The sequence below is a fragment of the Cylas formicarius genome, unplaced genomic scaffold (genome assembly GCF_029955315.1).
Source record: "Cylas formicarius isolate icCylForm1 unplaced genomic scaffold, icCylForm1.1 PGA_scaffold_9__14_contigs__length_23061073, whole genome shotgun sequence".
NCBI classification, from domain to species: Eukaryota; Metazoa; Arthropoda; class Insecta; order Coleoptera; family Brentidae; genus Cylas; species Cylas formicarius.
Genome location: NW_026844365.1, coordinates 10,315,881 through 10,331,695, shown reverse-complemented (window position 1 = coordinate 10,331,695; position 15,815 = coordinate 10,315,881). Strand labels below are relative to the sequence as shown.

The 15,815-nt window shown below is 35.4% G+C and overlaps 4 protein-coding genes across 7 annotated transcripts; 2 read left to right on the top strand and 2 right to left on the bottom strand.

Annotated features, from left to right (window-relative positions):
• Positions 1-1,191: 1,191 nt before the first annotated feature.
• On the bottom strand, positions 1,192-5,013 carry LOC132707143 (COP9 signalosome complex subunit 3). The gene is made up of 8 exons (XM_060678854.1): positions 4,957-5,013; positions 3,527-3,610; positions 3,229-3,471; positions 2,744-3,174; positions 2,012-2,152; positions 1,784-1,954; positions 1,466-1,636; positions 1,192-1,404 (listed from the first exon to the last, which is right to left on the bottom strand). Exons 2-8 carry the CDS (start codon positions 3,579-3,581, stop codon positions 1,327-1,329), a joined length of 1,290 nt encoding a protein of 429 aa, XP_060534837.1. The 5' UTR covers positions 3,582-3,610; positions 4,957-5,013; the 3' UTR covers positions 1,192-1,326.
• On the top strand, positions 3,610-10,531 carry LOC132707142 (motile sperm domain-containing protein 2-like). Of its 3 annotated transcripts, XM_060678853.1 has the most exons (9): positions 3,610-4,090; positions 4,142-4,285; positions 4,339-4,516; positions 4,565-4,728; positions 5,178-5,377; positions 7,392-7,461; positions 8,004-8,119; positions 8,191-8,388; positions 9,606-10,531. In XM_060678853.1, the coding sequence occupies exons 1-9, from the start codon at positions 4,009-4,011 to the stop codon at positions 9,918-9,920; spliced, it is 1,467 nt and encodes a 488-aa protein (XP_060534836.1). In that variant the 5' UTR covers positions 3,610-4,008; the 3' UTR covers positions 9,921-10,531. The 3 variants fall into 3 exon arrangements, with proteins under 3 accessions (XP_060534836.1, XP_060534835.1, XP_060534834.1); XM_060678852.1 differs by having other exon boundaries at positions 4,339-4,728; positions 7,395-7,461; XM_060678851.1 differs by having other exon boundaries at positions 4,339-4,728.
• A 677-nt stretch (positions 10,532-11,208) lies between these two features.
• On the top strand, positions 11,209-12,124 carry LOC132707632 (THUMP domain-containing protein 1 homolog). Of its 2 annotated transcripts, none has more exons than XM_060679545.1 (2): positions 11,209-11,922; positions 11,991-12,124. In XM_060679545.1, the coding sequence occupies exons 1-2, from the start codon at positions 11,507-11,509 to the stop codon at positions 11,995-11,997; spliced, it is 423 nt and encodes a 140-aa protein (XP_060535528.1). In that variant the 5' UTR covers positions 11,209-11,506; the 3' UTR covers positions 11,998-12,124. The 2 variants fall into 2 exon arrangements, with proteins under 2 accessions (XP_060535528.1, XP_060535529.1); XM_060679546.1 differs by having other exon boundaries at positions 11,994-12,113.
• Positions 12,125-12,415: 291 nt separating this feature from the next.
• LOC132707630 (three-prime repair exonuclease 1) lies at positions 12,416-13,487 on the bottom strand. Its single transcript, XM_060679543.1, has one exon. The coding sequence runs from the start codon at positions 13,379-13,381 to the stop codon at positions 12,416-12,418; it is 966 nt and encodes a 321-aa protein (XP_060535526.1). The 5' UTR covers positions 13,382-13,487.
• Positions 13,488-15,815: the final 2,328 nt, after the last annotated feature.

Here is a 15,815-nt window from a genome sequence, read left to right as displayed (position 1 = left end):
TTCATTGATTGGTGATAAACATTCCTGTGCCTACTTCACATGTACGTCAACCAAAACTAATGTTACTTTTTAATATCTTATTTGCCATAAATATTAGCAGAACATTTTTTTTAATATAAGGAAATTTTTTAATTTTTCAAAGAAACTTCCACAGCTACTGTAATACTTTTTACTGGATTCCTCTTGCATCGTTTTTTGTTGAGTCGAACTTGCTAACGTTGGCTTCTTCAGAACTTAACTGAAACCGGCTCACATTACGCTCTGTACCTGCTTATATATTGAGGGCGGAGCAAAATGAGAGGCATAGACACCGTCTCGGATGACTGATTCCCATATTAAGAGTGTTAGGTTGCTCATAGATTTCTATAGACTCGGATTTTTCGTTGGTAGAAGAATTGATTACATGCAAGAATTTTATGTCCGGTCTCGTGATTGTGTTCGGCAACTGCTGAGTTTATTTGTCTTAGTCTTAAGGCTTTTTCATGTTGTTTGAGCCTAGTAGATATTTTTCATCCGGTCTCTCTAATGTATTCTTTGCCGTATACGCATGGAATGCTGTAAACTCCTGGCATCTCAAATGGAATGTTGTCTTTGACAGATGGAAGATTTTGAGAGATTTTTGGACAAGTGGTAAATCTAGTTTTGACGTTATATTTCTTTAGAACTTTTGAGGTGTGTGTATGAACTTTTGAGTAATGGGATTCCTTTCGGTAACATTGCTATTGGAAGGTTATGCTAAAGTGTATTTTGGATAGAAAGTTTAATATCTTTAATCTGGCAATTATTAGAGAGAAGAGCAGAGGTAAGGTGTTTTAATTCCGGGTTCAGTGTTGACGCGTTTTACGGCTCCGCAAACGAGAGTTGTTAAATGATGATTTTTGGGCCGGATGGTGATGTGACAATGCATTAAGGTATAGATAGCTGTGTGCGTAGGTTTTCTGTAAATACGAGGGCAAAATGTTAAGTCTGAGTTTATTATTCGATGGTAAAACGTATGTTAGGGTGTATAGAGTTTAAAATCGATTGATCGAGTCCAAATATAAGTTTGATCGACGTAGCGTTTCCATAAATATATTCGCGATGACTGGTGATATTTAAAAACCCATAGCTCTTCCTGACGTTTGTTCCAAAAAAAAAAAAAGCAATGAAAGGAACCTTACACGCCAATCCCCCTTAAGTAAAACGCCAGTGTTGAGTGCATCTTTATATTTAAAATATGGGCGGTAAGGAAGAGTTAACATATCGAAACTGTACTCTACCAACGTTTAACCGAAACGAACCACGAGTAAAAAAACAACGGACCTTAATAAATAAATATAGTCTTTTTCACATTGCGTAAGTGCTTTTGGTGGGCTGCTCTTCCTCCTGCATCCCTGCCGATTTTTTGACGTACTGAGGATTGACCTAAAAACGAAACAGCGCGTTCAGTTCATAAAGTAGTCAATAAGCTAATTCTTGTTCTTACCTGTATTTCCTCATCCATGCACAAAATTCTAGTATCCAATTCCATGCAAAGGGACAACTGCTCTTCTAGACTTTTCAAAACTTGAGGGCCGCTAAACTTGTCCGGTTCATCTTTGAAGACGACCATTCCGTCTTTTTGATTAATGGTTGCATAAATTTGGCCGTTTTCAATCTATAAACCATGTGGAATGGACCTCTCTTACGATGACAGCAACAAATGGGTAAAATTGACGGAGACAATAGATGTTTGTAGTTAAAAAAATAGGTGCAAAAAAAATTGTGGCAACCAAGATGAGTGTTTCTGGTAACAACACCTTACCATATCTAATATGTGCTTTTCCGCGTCGCCAGGCCCTGGCAACCCCACGCGACTGGCGACATCTGAGAGGCTCAGTGTTAAAAACGTTTTGGTGAGCCGCTGGATGTTTTTTTTGTAAAGCACCGCCGATACTTGCTTTATCAGGCCCATGTTATGGTCCCGCGTGAAAACCTACAAACATAGCGATGTACGGCATTCTTGCACCCCCCACAATCCCAAAATCCTCACTTCAGAATGTTTACTAAGTACACTGTTCAGTTCTCCGTGATTATTGGAGGTAAACGCGTTAGCTAAATCGTGATAAGGCTGAGACAAAGGTTTAATGAACCTTGTAACTACTTTGGAGGCATATTTCGGCATTGGCTGTATCTAAAACGAGCAAACTACAACTTGAGTCGACCTCGAGCCAGGTCAACACCTCCTACATCACAAGGTCGTGAAACGCTAAAGTATGAATCATCACATTAAGGAAGCAATATATTGTATGTTATTCATAATATCAAACAGAGTTGAAAGGGGTTAAAAATGTTTCAATTGCGTTATATTATTTTAATGATTAAAATATAGTACAAATATCTAGAACAGGTAAAAATGATCGAGAAATTAAGACCGAGATGGTGGCAGATATTTTTAAAAATTTATTTTAATTATTTTTTTTTTAATGCAAAGTCTCTAGTTTAAATAATTAGGTATTATAAAGTACACCTAAATGTAAATATCATTCTATAAAAAACACGGAACAAAATGAACACAAAAATTTGAACTGGTGCATTAATTCTGAGATTCCTAACAGGCTAAACTATTGAAACGTTTTCGGAAATACTGTTTCTTTTAATTAGTAGCTTTTTCAGTATCAAATACCTCAATCAAATTGTATAAACCACATAAAACCTTTTCTGGGAGAACTCATTCTATCGTTTCACTGCCTTATTGCAGAGGTCATGTTGGTCAGTCACCCACCTTTCCATGTAACAGTAACGACACCAAAATGAACTTTTTGTAAGCTTCTAACATTATGTGTGATACCGCATGAGCAGGAGTGGTTAGGGCAACCTCGAAAAAATATAAAGCCCTATCCAAATTCCTAACAGCCAAATAAATTTTCCCACCATAATAATAATACAATAAAAAATACTTGGCATCAAACTGAGTAGCTGCACCATAGCCTGCCTCTTGACAAATCCCAATGATGTCTACGTCCAGTATTTTTATAGCTGGCTTGAAACATTTGGCAAGCAAACATAACTGGCACAAGTCAGCATGCACAGACGTTAGCTGTGCTTCAGCGAAGTACCTTAGTTTGTCTATCGCCTTCTCCAACAGTATTATACCTTTTAATGGCTGCTTTTGCTCCACCAAGTAGTTGGTGAACAAATGGCAGAATTCAGCAACTGAAACAACTCATTTAAACATCTGGAAACCATGTAACTACATAGCGTCCTTACATGTGTCGGGGGCAAATCTGATTTGGTCAGCGCTGGAATTTACAATAAAATCTAGAGCTTGAGCAAATCGGTTATCCTGCAGATTACACCCCTGACTGCTAAATTTAGCACAAAGGACAGCTAAAACGCCCAAAGTGTGCTGTTGGACGTCCAACGTCTCGAGTACATTGTCAAGGTGTTGAATATTTTTTAAAAGCACTTCGCTAGATTTGTTTAAAGTATCGCATAATTCTCGATAGTTGCCTGTAATCGGCAACATAACCTTTAATAGCTATATTAATAAATTTTTGACCCTTACCGTGAGACGATAGAGTTCTGACACTATTTACGAACTGTTCTAGGGCCGATGCCATCTCATTAGACTAGTATTTTTTCGCGCTATCTGATAATTGTGAATATTTAAAAAGTTAACCAGAAATTTATTTCATATGACAGACAACCAGCAGCCACCACCACGGACCGCACTTAACGTAAGACGACCAGTAAAAATACACTGTAACCAGTCGCCCAATACTAGGACGCAATCAAAATAGAGGGTTCTTGATTGTGTCTCATAAACGTCACTCTTTGTCATTCAAAATAATTTTAAAATTTCATGTTTTGTTTCTTAAGTTTATTTTTCCATAATCTTTTGTACAAACTGATACGGGTATCAGGAGATACGTAAATAATAATCGAATTCGCCAAGGTCGTTGCATGTCATGTACTTGGTGAACTTTGTATTTTCGGCTGTTTAGAAGTACCATTTATGATCATTTACCAGTTGAATTAATAATTATAATGGCTCACGAGGTTCCTCAAGGTTTAGTTGATGAATTGCGAAGCGTATTCCTTAAGGAGTTGTCTGAGAAAGGCACAGATGGTAAGAATTTGCAGTAGGTACTTGTTGCCGAAATAGAGACCCGTATTACAGCTGTTCACCCTAAAGACCTGGAAAGGTTCAAAAACGAGGACCACTGGCTACAACGGTTTATCGCCCATAACGATAACGATATTCCTTTGGCTTTAAAGATGGTCTGGGGCTCCCTCACTTGGAGAAAAGAAAATAATGTAAATGGTACAAACTGTTTAAGTATTTTGTTTTCCGGGTTTCACTCGATTTGTTCTTAGAAATCAGCGAAAAAAATATTAAAATGGACATTATTATCAAAGGCTCGTTTTTTCCTCATGGCAGAGACATCGATGGTAAAACAATTTTCATTTTTAAAGCCAAATTGCATCAAAAAGGTACTGTCAATATGGATGATCTAAAGCGATGTGTCGTGTATTGGTTTGAAAGGCTTGAAAGGTATATTTTTGTCAATTTTCTTATTGTTTATGTATTATGGAGTTTTAGAACTGGCAAAGGGGAACCAATTTCTATATTTTTTGATATGGATGGTTGTGGACTTAGCAATATGGATATGGAATTTATTAAATATCTAATTGGGCTGTTTAAAGAGTATTATCCCTATTTTTTGAGCTATATACTTATTTTTGAGATGGCTTGGGTCTTGAGTGGTAAGTTATGTTAACATAATTTTAAATTTCTGGTAGTAGTTGTAAGCAAATCTCCGCTGATGGATTAATAACTTGTTATGCTAGTGCTTAAATCATTACTAAATAGTGCTTAGTTATCTTCCTCAACCTTGAGCTCTATTTTGTTCTTGTTATGAAAGTGTAGTTAACCATCAGACAGAACAAAGCAATAAAGATTTATATCAAATTAGCAAAAATTGCGGCACTTACGTGAACTTGGCTCTGATGCACCTCGCGCAATTGCTCTGTTACCTTATCTTACCTTACCATGCATTTTTTAAATCGTCCACACTGCACTTTTTGCGATCGTGACGTTAAAAGTAAATAAACTTGCACTTTGGTTAGTTATTAGATCCTATTAGCGCTTATGCTATATTGATAATGGGCGATAATTATCGGGACAAAAAAATAATTTTCTTTCTCATTGCCAGCCGCTTTCAAGGTAATAAAGTCCTGGCTTCCCGAGAAGGCGGTACAACGCATAAGGTTTATCAGCAAGAAGGATATAGACACATATGTGCCCCTTAAGGAAGCATTGAGGTGTTGGGGCGGCGAGAACGATTATGTGTTCAGCTTCATTCCGGAAGAACCTGTTAAGACTGTAGTACATGAAACAAATTCCAACAAAAAGGTTAGTCGCTCTTTGCTTCTGCAGGTAAAAAACTTTTTTGTTTTAAATAAATAAACATAATTTTGATTTATAATGCATAAGTAAGTGTTAAGAGCTAACAAAATTAATTTAAACCATTGGTACAAATTTTTGGAGAGTACAAGTTGGGTAAAGAAAAATAACTTCTCTGACAGTAAACAATAAACTTTTTTTTATAATATAATAATTCAATTCCCTCAAAAAAAAACTTACTACCAAATAAACAATAAATAGTATACAGTTATTCTAATTTTTTATAATATGGCAAGTATAATACAAACTAACCCACTATAGAAATCTCTTGGACAATCGACGATAGGATTAAAATTATTACTTAACTAATAAAGTTTGTCTTAAGTTCCAGTAAATATAAACAATATAATACTTGAGCCAACAACATTAAATCATCAGTTAAATGAATTATAAAAAAAAATCTACTTGAAGAATAAACTAATTGTAGTTTTATGCCTATTATTTTATTCTTTTTATATATATATGGACTACTAAATACATATGTCGAGAATCTATGAAGTCATGTATAAGTTTTCATAGATTTTAAGTTTATTTTTTTAAAAATAAATTTAAAGAATTTAATTTATTAATATCTTCAGCTTAATTTATAATATTGTAATTGAAGTCAATACTATTGTAGATTGTCCAATAGTTTTCAAGTGTAATTTGTGACAGATCTTTAATATCCCATGTTTCAGGTTTTTCTTGACTTGTCCAAGTTCTTATTTATGTTTTGCAGACGAAAACTCAAATAATTTTATAAAGTTATTGAACAATAGAAAAAATACATAAATCAAAAACTGTTCTATCCAGGCCTTTTAGCTACTGCTGTGAATACGCTTGCAACATATTTTTGTATGCTCTTGACTTGACTGATCTTCTCATGGTAGTTTAACAGCTGTTGTAGTTGGTGGGGCGCTGTTGCATTTCAAGCCTTGTTCAGTGTTCTCCAAATTATTTTTTTCCCTATTTGTAGATCTTCTATCTTCAGGTTCCAGTAGCTGTTGAACTATGTACTCCTCATCATTTACGATAAGACGCTTTTTTCTAATAAAAACGTTATGATTTTTTCATAGGGCTATTTTCAAATGCTGTCCTAATACTTTTTTCTTCAACTAGGCGGTGAGTTTTTGGTAAAATTGGTTTATTTTTTACGTCCTTTTCAATAATATAGACGTTATTAATATCTTGAGGTTTTAGCTTAACTTCTAGTAATTTGTTTAATATATCAATGATAAATAGATTTCCATTCCGGACTTCTAGGCCAAATATATGTTATTCTCTCTAAGTTTTTTCTCTACTTTGACTGTAGTTCAGAATACTTCTCCTACTTATCCAGAACACTAAATCCTTTCAGTTATTTATTACATTCTGCGGACATACCCACTTGTGAATAATAATCGCACACACAATTAATAGTTTTTATGTAGACTAAAACCTAGTATCTTTTTGTGAAATGTGTTTTTTTTTTTGGAAATATGCGTGCTCCTCGTTCATCGATCGGAAGTACCGTGATGTAAAGAAAGAAATGGTTGAATGAAAAGGAGTGTTGTGTCTAGATCTTTATTTTCTATGTAGAAATTTGTACTCTCCGTAAAAAAGGTATTTAATTAAATAATTAATTGGGGAAGAAAATTAATACATTTGACCGTTTTATTATCCGGAAATTCTAAAACATTGTAGTAAAATTACCGAAATGCGATAATACACAATCTACAAAAGTTTTTTTCAATCCTTAATAAAATTGGAATATCAAAAATCAAAAAATAATTACGAGAATACAAACTATAATCTAAATATGATAAAAAGGTTTTGAAAAAATAAAAACGCAACTTCATTAATTTGAAGCAATATTATGAAAAGTTCTAAGGGCAGAAAATGTCAAAAAGTGTCGATCGGTCCTCGTATATCTATTTGGAAGTCGTGCGCGCGTGGCAGGTGCCCAATGTGAGATCGGGGGAGTCTGATCAATAATATTTTATAGCAGGTTCATTTCGTAGATGGTTCCCCCATGTCTGAAGCATCTTCCAATCACACCGCCGCGGATAAAGAAGGTAAATTCTTATGTAGGAATATATCAGTTTGTTTTGCGGTTCTTCTTCGTTGATTGGTGTTGGTCTGTGCGTTGGGTATGTGCCTTTCTTTTTATTTAGGGGTATTGATTGTAATGCGGCCCCTCGCTATAAATTAATAAAAAGTTGATATTTCCGATCCTTTATGTTAAAACTTAAAGAAATAATAAAAAAATATTAGAATAAAATTTAACATAATGGTTCCGCTTTTTTTTTTAAACAGGCTTCAAATGAGGAAAAAAATGTTGGGTTGCTGTGGGGTGGATTATTATTAAATAGGATTCTATTTAAAAAGTTGCGAGCATCAGAGATAAAATTTTAGTAGTAGTATACGAGGTTTACTCAAAAAATATGACTTTTGGCCATTAGTTAGATCTTCAAAAAAATTTAATTAATTAATATGTTCATTGGAATTGGATGCAGTCCACTAAGTATGTAGTTTAAATCCCACTCATTGCCACCGCAGTCGCCCATAAATAAGATTTTAGTCAATATTCAATGTTTTTGCTTTTTTCCACCGCAAGATGGACCTCTCAGGGTCAACCCGTCCGGCATCATCACGTTCGTCGAGGAGTCAAATGAGCTCATCAGCACGCTGGAGCTGCGCAACGGGGATCCATCCCTGCACCTATCCTTTAAGGTGATTATAATCTCGATTTTCGTATTCTCCCGCTTTTTCCGCATCCGTTCATGCGGCACGCGGCTCCGCAGCTGAAAACCACCTCCCCGGAAAAGTTCCGGGTGAAGCCCAGCACCGGCTGTCTGCCTCCGGGCGGGCACGTCAAAGTGACGGTCACCCTGCTGCCGGGGTTCCAACTGGGCGGCCTGTCCAAAGACAAGTTCCTCGTCATGAGCACCGTCATCGAGGACAAGGACACTAGTTCGCCGGACGTGTCCGAAATATGGAAGGTATGTGTGTATGTATGCTGCCCCCGTTGCCATTAATAGTTCTGGAAAATTAGGGAAGCCAATTTTCGAATCTTAGCATGTGCCTTCTGTTCCTCTGGAGCAATTGGAGGGCGAAAAGTTTCGTCTTTCTAAGTATGTGAAACTTTATTTCTTTTTTTGAAATAAGAGGCCCAAGATTCAGACCCACAAATTTTGATTTTGTCGATTAATTATTTAGTTATGTGCAAAAAACATCAAGTACAACTGAAATACAAAAGTGGGACAATTTCGTTTGAGCGTTAGCGTAACCTGTCGAAGAACTACAAATTTTGCATTTAAAGCCCAGGTTAAATTAATCAACCTGAATGTAACCAAATAATAATAATAATAATAATAAATGCGCAGAAGAGTGTATATTGACATCCTCTAAGTGCTGTATGCAGAGATCTCCAAGAGTATCCCATTGACTTTCTCCTTACACTTACCAAGCATGTTTCGAAGTGCATTAAATGGCTTAATAGCCACACTTACAATTATGCGTTAAAGTTAATTGAAGTCTATTAATTATTATTATTAAAGTTTTAACAATTGTTGGTTCCAGTTGACCAAACCTTCCCCATTCGTTTTTACAAATACTCTGTTTAGCTCGTCAATACTGCTCATGGTTTCGATCGGAATTGGCTCAAAATCAAGAAGAAAAACCAACACTTTGCCCCAGAAGGGGTTTCAAGTTCAAATCTGCAGGCTTATTGTACAATAAAAAACAAAATTTGACTATAGTCTAATCGAAATCTGCCAAGTATTTGCAGATGTGAACTTAAAGCCCCTCTTTCTGGGATAAATGATTAGTTTTTCTTCTTTATCTTTAGCAGTTTCCAGTCAGAACCGGCTTTTCCGACTCAAAATTATTACGAAAGCAACAACAACAGAGGATTTTTCTTCGATTGATTGTCCGAATTGCACACTGCATGATCAGCAATACTTTTGTTTACTGTAACCTTATCTTGCAAATTGCAGGAACTAGTCAAGTTAGTAAGTGGCCGCGTCAATTCTCTATTACACAGGGTGCGCAAAATATTTGAAAAATCCGCTCGGAAACATTCTGAGATGAGTGTTTGCGATTGAAGCAAAGTTTTAAGTTATACAGGGCGCCGCGCAAAAAGTGGTACATCGGTGTTGTCCAGAACTATTAATGTGGCACCCGCCGTGAGTCACCCTATATATGCGCGTTGTTTTAGAACACGGCCAATCGTAAAGTCTACCAGCACCGTCTTAAGTGTGTCCAGGGTGGTGACATCGCTAAAAACGGTAGCGTGGTGCATCACTCGGTCCACGCCGCCGAAGACGAGGCCTTTGCCAAGCTTTCCGCGTCTCTAAATCGCATAGCGGCCGCGCAGGAGGAACTTGGCGCCTCTGTGAAGAGAACGCAGCACATGCAGCTCGCTTTGCTCATATGGACCGTCATTTTGGGCTTGTTCATCATTAATATCTTCAATAAGCAGGCTGATATCGGTTCCGACCATTCCTATTGCGAGGTTCCGCGAGGTCCGTAGCGGTAGCCGTCAGATGCAGAGCCGAAAGAGGTCACGTTGGACGTCCCCTTGATTTACCGTGTATTGTCCATGCTGGTCTATCAGTTCTTGTACGTTTTGAGTTTGATTTTTTATTAGGGACGTCGGTGAGACGTTTTCGGTTGCTAAAAGTTCCTCGATTCCGTATTATCGGAGCCGACAATAATATCCGCTCGCGGGGATGGTGTGCGTGTTAAGGCTCTGCATAAGCAATTATTCCAAGTATTGATAGGTATATAGTTAAAGCGAATTGATAAATAACGCGTTATTTAGTTTTTTAAAAAATTGCTGTTTATATATATATTTTATTCCAAATCTAGTGTAGGGCGAAATTTCCAATTTTTTTTTGAGCGTCATTCCAGGTCCGGGAACGGTGTTTCTACCGCCGGGCCAATCAAAAACCTTTCGATGTTGAGTCGTTAGGTCGCGGTAGTTCGTATGCACCGGTGCTCTCTAAGTAAGGCAATTAAAACCCTAATCACTAAGGTATATTTAGCTACGAGAACAATCACGAACTGATATAGAGGAGTAGATTGTGTACATAACCTTCGCTGTGACTATTTTTTACAATAAACTTTGTTCTTACCTGTGTATTTATTTATTTTTATTTTTGTGTGCATAATTTACTAGGTATGAATTATGTTCGCAAAGTAAATAACCTGAATTTATGTAAAGAATAAATCTATTGAATTGATTTGAATGGGAGTCGAAGTGTTTCTTTAATGGGATTTACTAAATGTTTAAAACAAATTTAAAAAAAAATGCCTAAGTACCTACAAAAAAATGTATCCTGCTTGTCTCTTACGTTTTATGTACCGTCTGTCTTAAGATAATAAGCACCTGTTTACCTATTTATATATTTTTTCATTATTGCATGCATAACTTGCCTGCAAGATATGAATTATGTTCGTCGGAATCAGGCATAGTAAACAATAACGTGAATGATATGATGTAAAAATTTAATCTATTAATTGAATTAGGGTCGAAATTTATGGCTTAAGGGCATTTACTAAATGTTTTAAACAAAATTAAAAAATAAATAACGTAAGTACCTACAAATAATTTATCCTGTAAATCACACACTGCTTGCGCGTTACGTCTTATGTACCTTCTGTCTTAAGATAATCACTTCCTTAAAACGGATGGTTAGCAGTTTATATAAAAGAAGACATTCTGGGATGGCTGTTAATTGGATAGCTCATTCAATGGACAGTAAAAAGTTGAAGAAGAAAACATTCTGTGCTTCGTAGTTGGCGTTGGTTAGTTTTTTTTTATTATGAATTAATTGATCAATACAAATTTGGTTTTTACCTGTTTCTATAATTTTTTAAACGAACAATTATCTCCACAGTTAATGTTTTAAACACATTTTTTTAAAGCATTGCCTATAAATTGTATACGTAAAGTACACTATGCTTGCGCTTTAAGTTTTACGGAACTTCTGCTCTAACGTCCTAAATTTAGAACCTCTATTTACAAAATAGATGTTTCATATAAAAGAAGAAATTCTGTACTCCGTGATTGGCGTTGATCGATGTTTATTTTGGGTAGGATAAGTTATTTTCAAAATGAGTAAAATTGAAAAACCGAAAACCAGACGCTACACGAATCGTAAGCCCTTCCAGAAACGAGCTGCGTTGGACGTCAACCTCAAAGGTTTCTTATGCAGCTGCAACAACCGCGAAAAAGACTGTATTAAAGAGTCGTACAATATTCTCAATAAATACGCCGATATTTTGTATCCTCCGGAGACACCGTCAGCAGAAGATCCTGTTAAAGAGAGCAACATAGAAGACGATTTGCAAAAGGAGTTGACGGAATTGCGACAGAAAAAAAAAGGTGACATGCGTTTTCAAGTGTTAGACTCGGGCGCTAAGAATTTTTTGTTTATCAAAACAACTGTGGAGGATCCCGTAAAATTGGCCGAGAAAATCGTCACTGAAATAGCAAACACCAAGGTCCAAGAGAGTAAATTTTTGCTAAGGTTAGTACCGGTTGAAGTTACTTGTAAGGCATATGTTAAGGATATTGAGAAAGCCTTTGATGTTTTAGCAGATAAATATTTCACCGGTGAAGCAAAAAGCTTCTCTGTTGTGTTCAATCACAGAAACAACAACAGTGTGTCACGGGATGAAATAATTAAAGTGTTGGCGAATGTAGTGTTTGCTAAATGCCAGGATCACAAAGTGAGCTTAAAAGAGGCTGATGTATCAATTGTTATCGAAGTCATAAGAAGTATTGCTTTGTTGAGTGTGGTGCCTAATTATATTAAATTTAAAAAATACAATTTATTAGCATTGTGCGAAAATAGTGATAGTGCAGGAGAAAAAACTGAGGAACCAGGGAATTCAAATGATGACTAATTAAAATGTGTTTTATAAATACAATGTCAATACAGGATAGTTGATTGTTTAAAAAATCCATAAAATAAAATAAAATAAAATTAAAATATAGTTTTTGGTGTAAAATCTTCTTCCTTATTTTCTCTGTGATAGTGTTGGAATGTCACACAGCTTTTTGGAGAGTGCATTTGATTCTTCCACAAATCTGCTACCTAGGGTTGATGCACAAATAATCAACATAGTAACATCAGCTTCAGCCTGGTGTGCATTTAGAGGTGCACATTTTGTCATTCTTTGGTATATGTCGCCCAATTTATAACTACTAAAGTTTAACCTCTTCCTGCTTTCCCGGGATTTACCTATTGCTTTGGAACCAATAATTTGTTTTTTGGGGGTTGTTTCATTCACTTGTTGGATTTTTACTGCCTTTGTTATCTCCTCTTCTTGGACATTACTTTTTGAAGTTTGCTCATATTCATCCGCCACTTGGCATAACAGTTCATCAAATCCATCACATAACTCTATAGGAATGAGCTCCCCTTTGTTGCTAAGTTTAGGCACTTTTGAACTGCTGTCTGCTTTATCTAACTTTTTGAAAAGTTTCAGTGAATCTATGCAATAGAGACCATCCAACAAATTCACACCAGTCTTGTCAATCTCTGTTCTCAAAATGGGAAAATCAAATTTATCGCCATTATGAGCTACCAAACATATCGGCTTGGGATGGTGGTCTAAAAACAAGTTAATAGACTCCACGGTTTTGTCCGAAAAAACGCCCAAATGCTCCAGTTTCTCATTCGACAAACCGGTCATTAGTTCGGCGTCGAGCGATATGAATTTGGTTGGATTGAAACACAGATTGAGTTTGTTTTGCACTCGCGGCACATTTTTCAGGCCTAAGTGCTCTTCTTGCACAGCAATCATACACAGTTCGGTGATTTTAGTTTTATTTTGTTCCAAATGTGGTAGACCGGTAGTCTCCAGATCCAAAAATACGAATGTTTTTATATTATTCATAATCTGGGAAGCTGCTTTGATGCTTAGCTTAAACGATTGATGACGTGTAATCAATAATTTGATTATCTTTAATAGTGATCGCATGCTATCTCGTTGACTTCCATTTTGAATTAAACTGTAGATAAAACATTGTTAGACGAGGCCCATTTACCTCGTCTACACGTTAAAGACATAGGTTAGAAATCACAGAGCACAGATGACATAAATGGAATGTCGGATGGGACCATTAATGCTAAAAAGGCGAGATTGACCAAGTTGCTAAAATATTAAGAAGAACTCTCACAGTCTGGCATCGTAACTAAAGTATCATTCAGTTAAGCACTTTGCTCTGTTTTTATTACAATTTTTAAATGAGTCATAGCTCTAAAAAAGTTAAACCATTGATTTGAAATAAGAGCGTTCATTTAAGGTTTTGATTTATAGTTACTCTTCTTGAATTATATGGGTTTAATAATACACACTGAAGCGTTTAATTTAAGAATGATGTATTAAATATTGGAATTTTGTATAAGAAAACTGACAAAATTCATTCTACATTTAAACTACTTGGTCTATCATTTCACCGCGTGTTCTTCTTCGAGTCTCGTAGGCCAATCAAAAGAATTATTACAAAACAATACATGTAGTGCCATTTATGTGACAATAACTAAAATACTCATACAGATAATGTAGACTTCTTTAACACAAAGCAAATTAACTGCGTTCTGCACTATACATTCAACAAGTCTTTCTATCAAAAGAGCATGACAATCTATAGTAAACAAAAGTGATAACAATATTTTTCACTGGAATGCAAAAAATAATAATGTCTTACCTGAATCAATTTTAAGGTACACTATGGTTCTATAAAAAAAAATATGTCAAAACTTATAACGAAAAACATTTTTCTCCGGTTTTTTTGCCCACCCGGTAAGTTCTTTAAAAATTATTTTTATAAAATGGAGCAGGTGGGAGCAAGATTGTGTCTTACGCGCAACACCACAACATGTTACTTTAATTATGCTAAAATTGTAAAATATTGCTTAATAAATTACAAACATACTTTTTTGGGCTATTTTTTTAATGTCTCAAAACAATGTAGAATTTTTTAAGGATAATTGCCTTTTAGAGTAATTTACTTAGCATAAAATTAGTTTTCAACCTTACATTTACTGGCTTCCTGCATTTTGAATTTTGTCAAAAGCCAATTTCTTTAAAAAAATCCCTTTCACTTTTCATACGGAAAATTGTATAAATAAAACATTCTCAAAATGACACTGACAACAAATGTTACAAAATTATTGTTGAAGTTTCCATGGTAACAAGACGACTTAAAACGTTTGTTTTGTGAAGGTTCATGGCCTATTTGTTAAGTTTGTAACAAGGAAAACTTTTATTGTACGAAATGTATTATGGGTTCATTTCAATAGTTTGGGCTCTCCCTGGCCCACAGTGCGTCGCCCAGATAGTCACAAGCGCGTTGGGAGTCCTGATCTCACCGCCCATTATCGATATCAATTGCATTAAACAAAACTAGTGTTTTAAATCGTTCATTTCTCGAGAACCGAATCAATATTACCATTCGATTTCAAAAAGAACCGAATCGTTTTGAATCAATATTTTGTTTCTTTACTATTTGTTGTGGACTGTATAAGTCGCAATGGTCACGGAGTCGGAACGACGGATTGAGATTTGTTTGAATTTGAATAATTTTTGTATTTATATGTTTTGTTTTGTTTGAAATTTTTAGCTGTGGTTCTGAAATTTATTGCGTAATGATTTTAACAAAATTAGTACTACGTATTGGGTTGTAGGAGTAATAAATTTTGTTTAAATTAATCACCTGCGTGGAAATAGATATTTCATTCAATTCAAGACATAAGCAAATCTACCGATTGATATCGCAACTAGGGATGTTCCAATAACATTAAAGTATCGATACCTACTCATTTCGGTAGTACTCAAATCTTTTTTCGATACTACTCAAATAAATATTCCTAAAGTATCGATACTTTATTATTTTTTTATTTATTTTAAGAAAACTAACAACGAACGTTGAAAGACAATAATTAAAACAAAATTAAGAAGGAAAAGAAAACTTTTATTATAAACGTTTGCGTCCCGTTAAGCACGTACTTTAAAACAAAAAACTCCACGATAACATTGGAATAATAAGCCGATGATTACAATAAATAAAATTATTCGTAAGCAATCTCTTGTATGTTTGACAATTTATGTTGGTTGACAATGAAAAAAAAATGAAAGGCGGACGTCTTTCTCGCGTTTGGCTCGGGCTCGGTCGAGTGAAGTCGGACGAGTTCGGCTTGGCTGGCGCTAGACAACGGGTCACCACAGATAGAGGTTATGTGAGGCTGATTCGATTTGATACCAAGTACTTTTGTTTCGAGACCGAGTAAGTATCGCAAGATTGATTCGATGCTATAAATACTTGGTATCGAATCAAAAGTATCGAGTACCTACTCGTATTTACTAGTATCGGAATATCCCTAATCGCAACTCAATACCATACAATAATTTT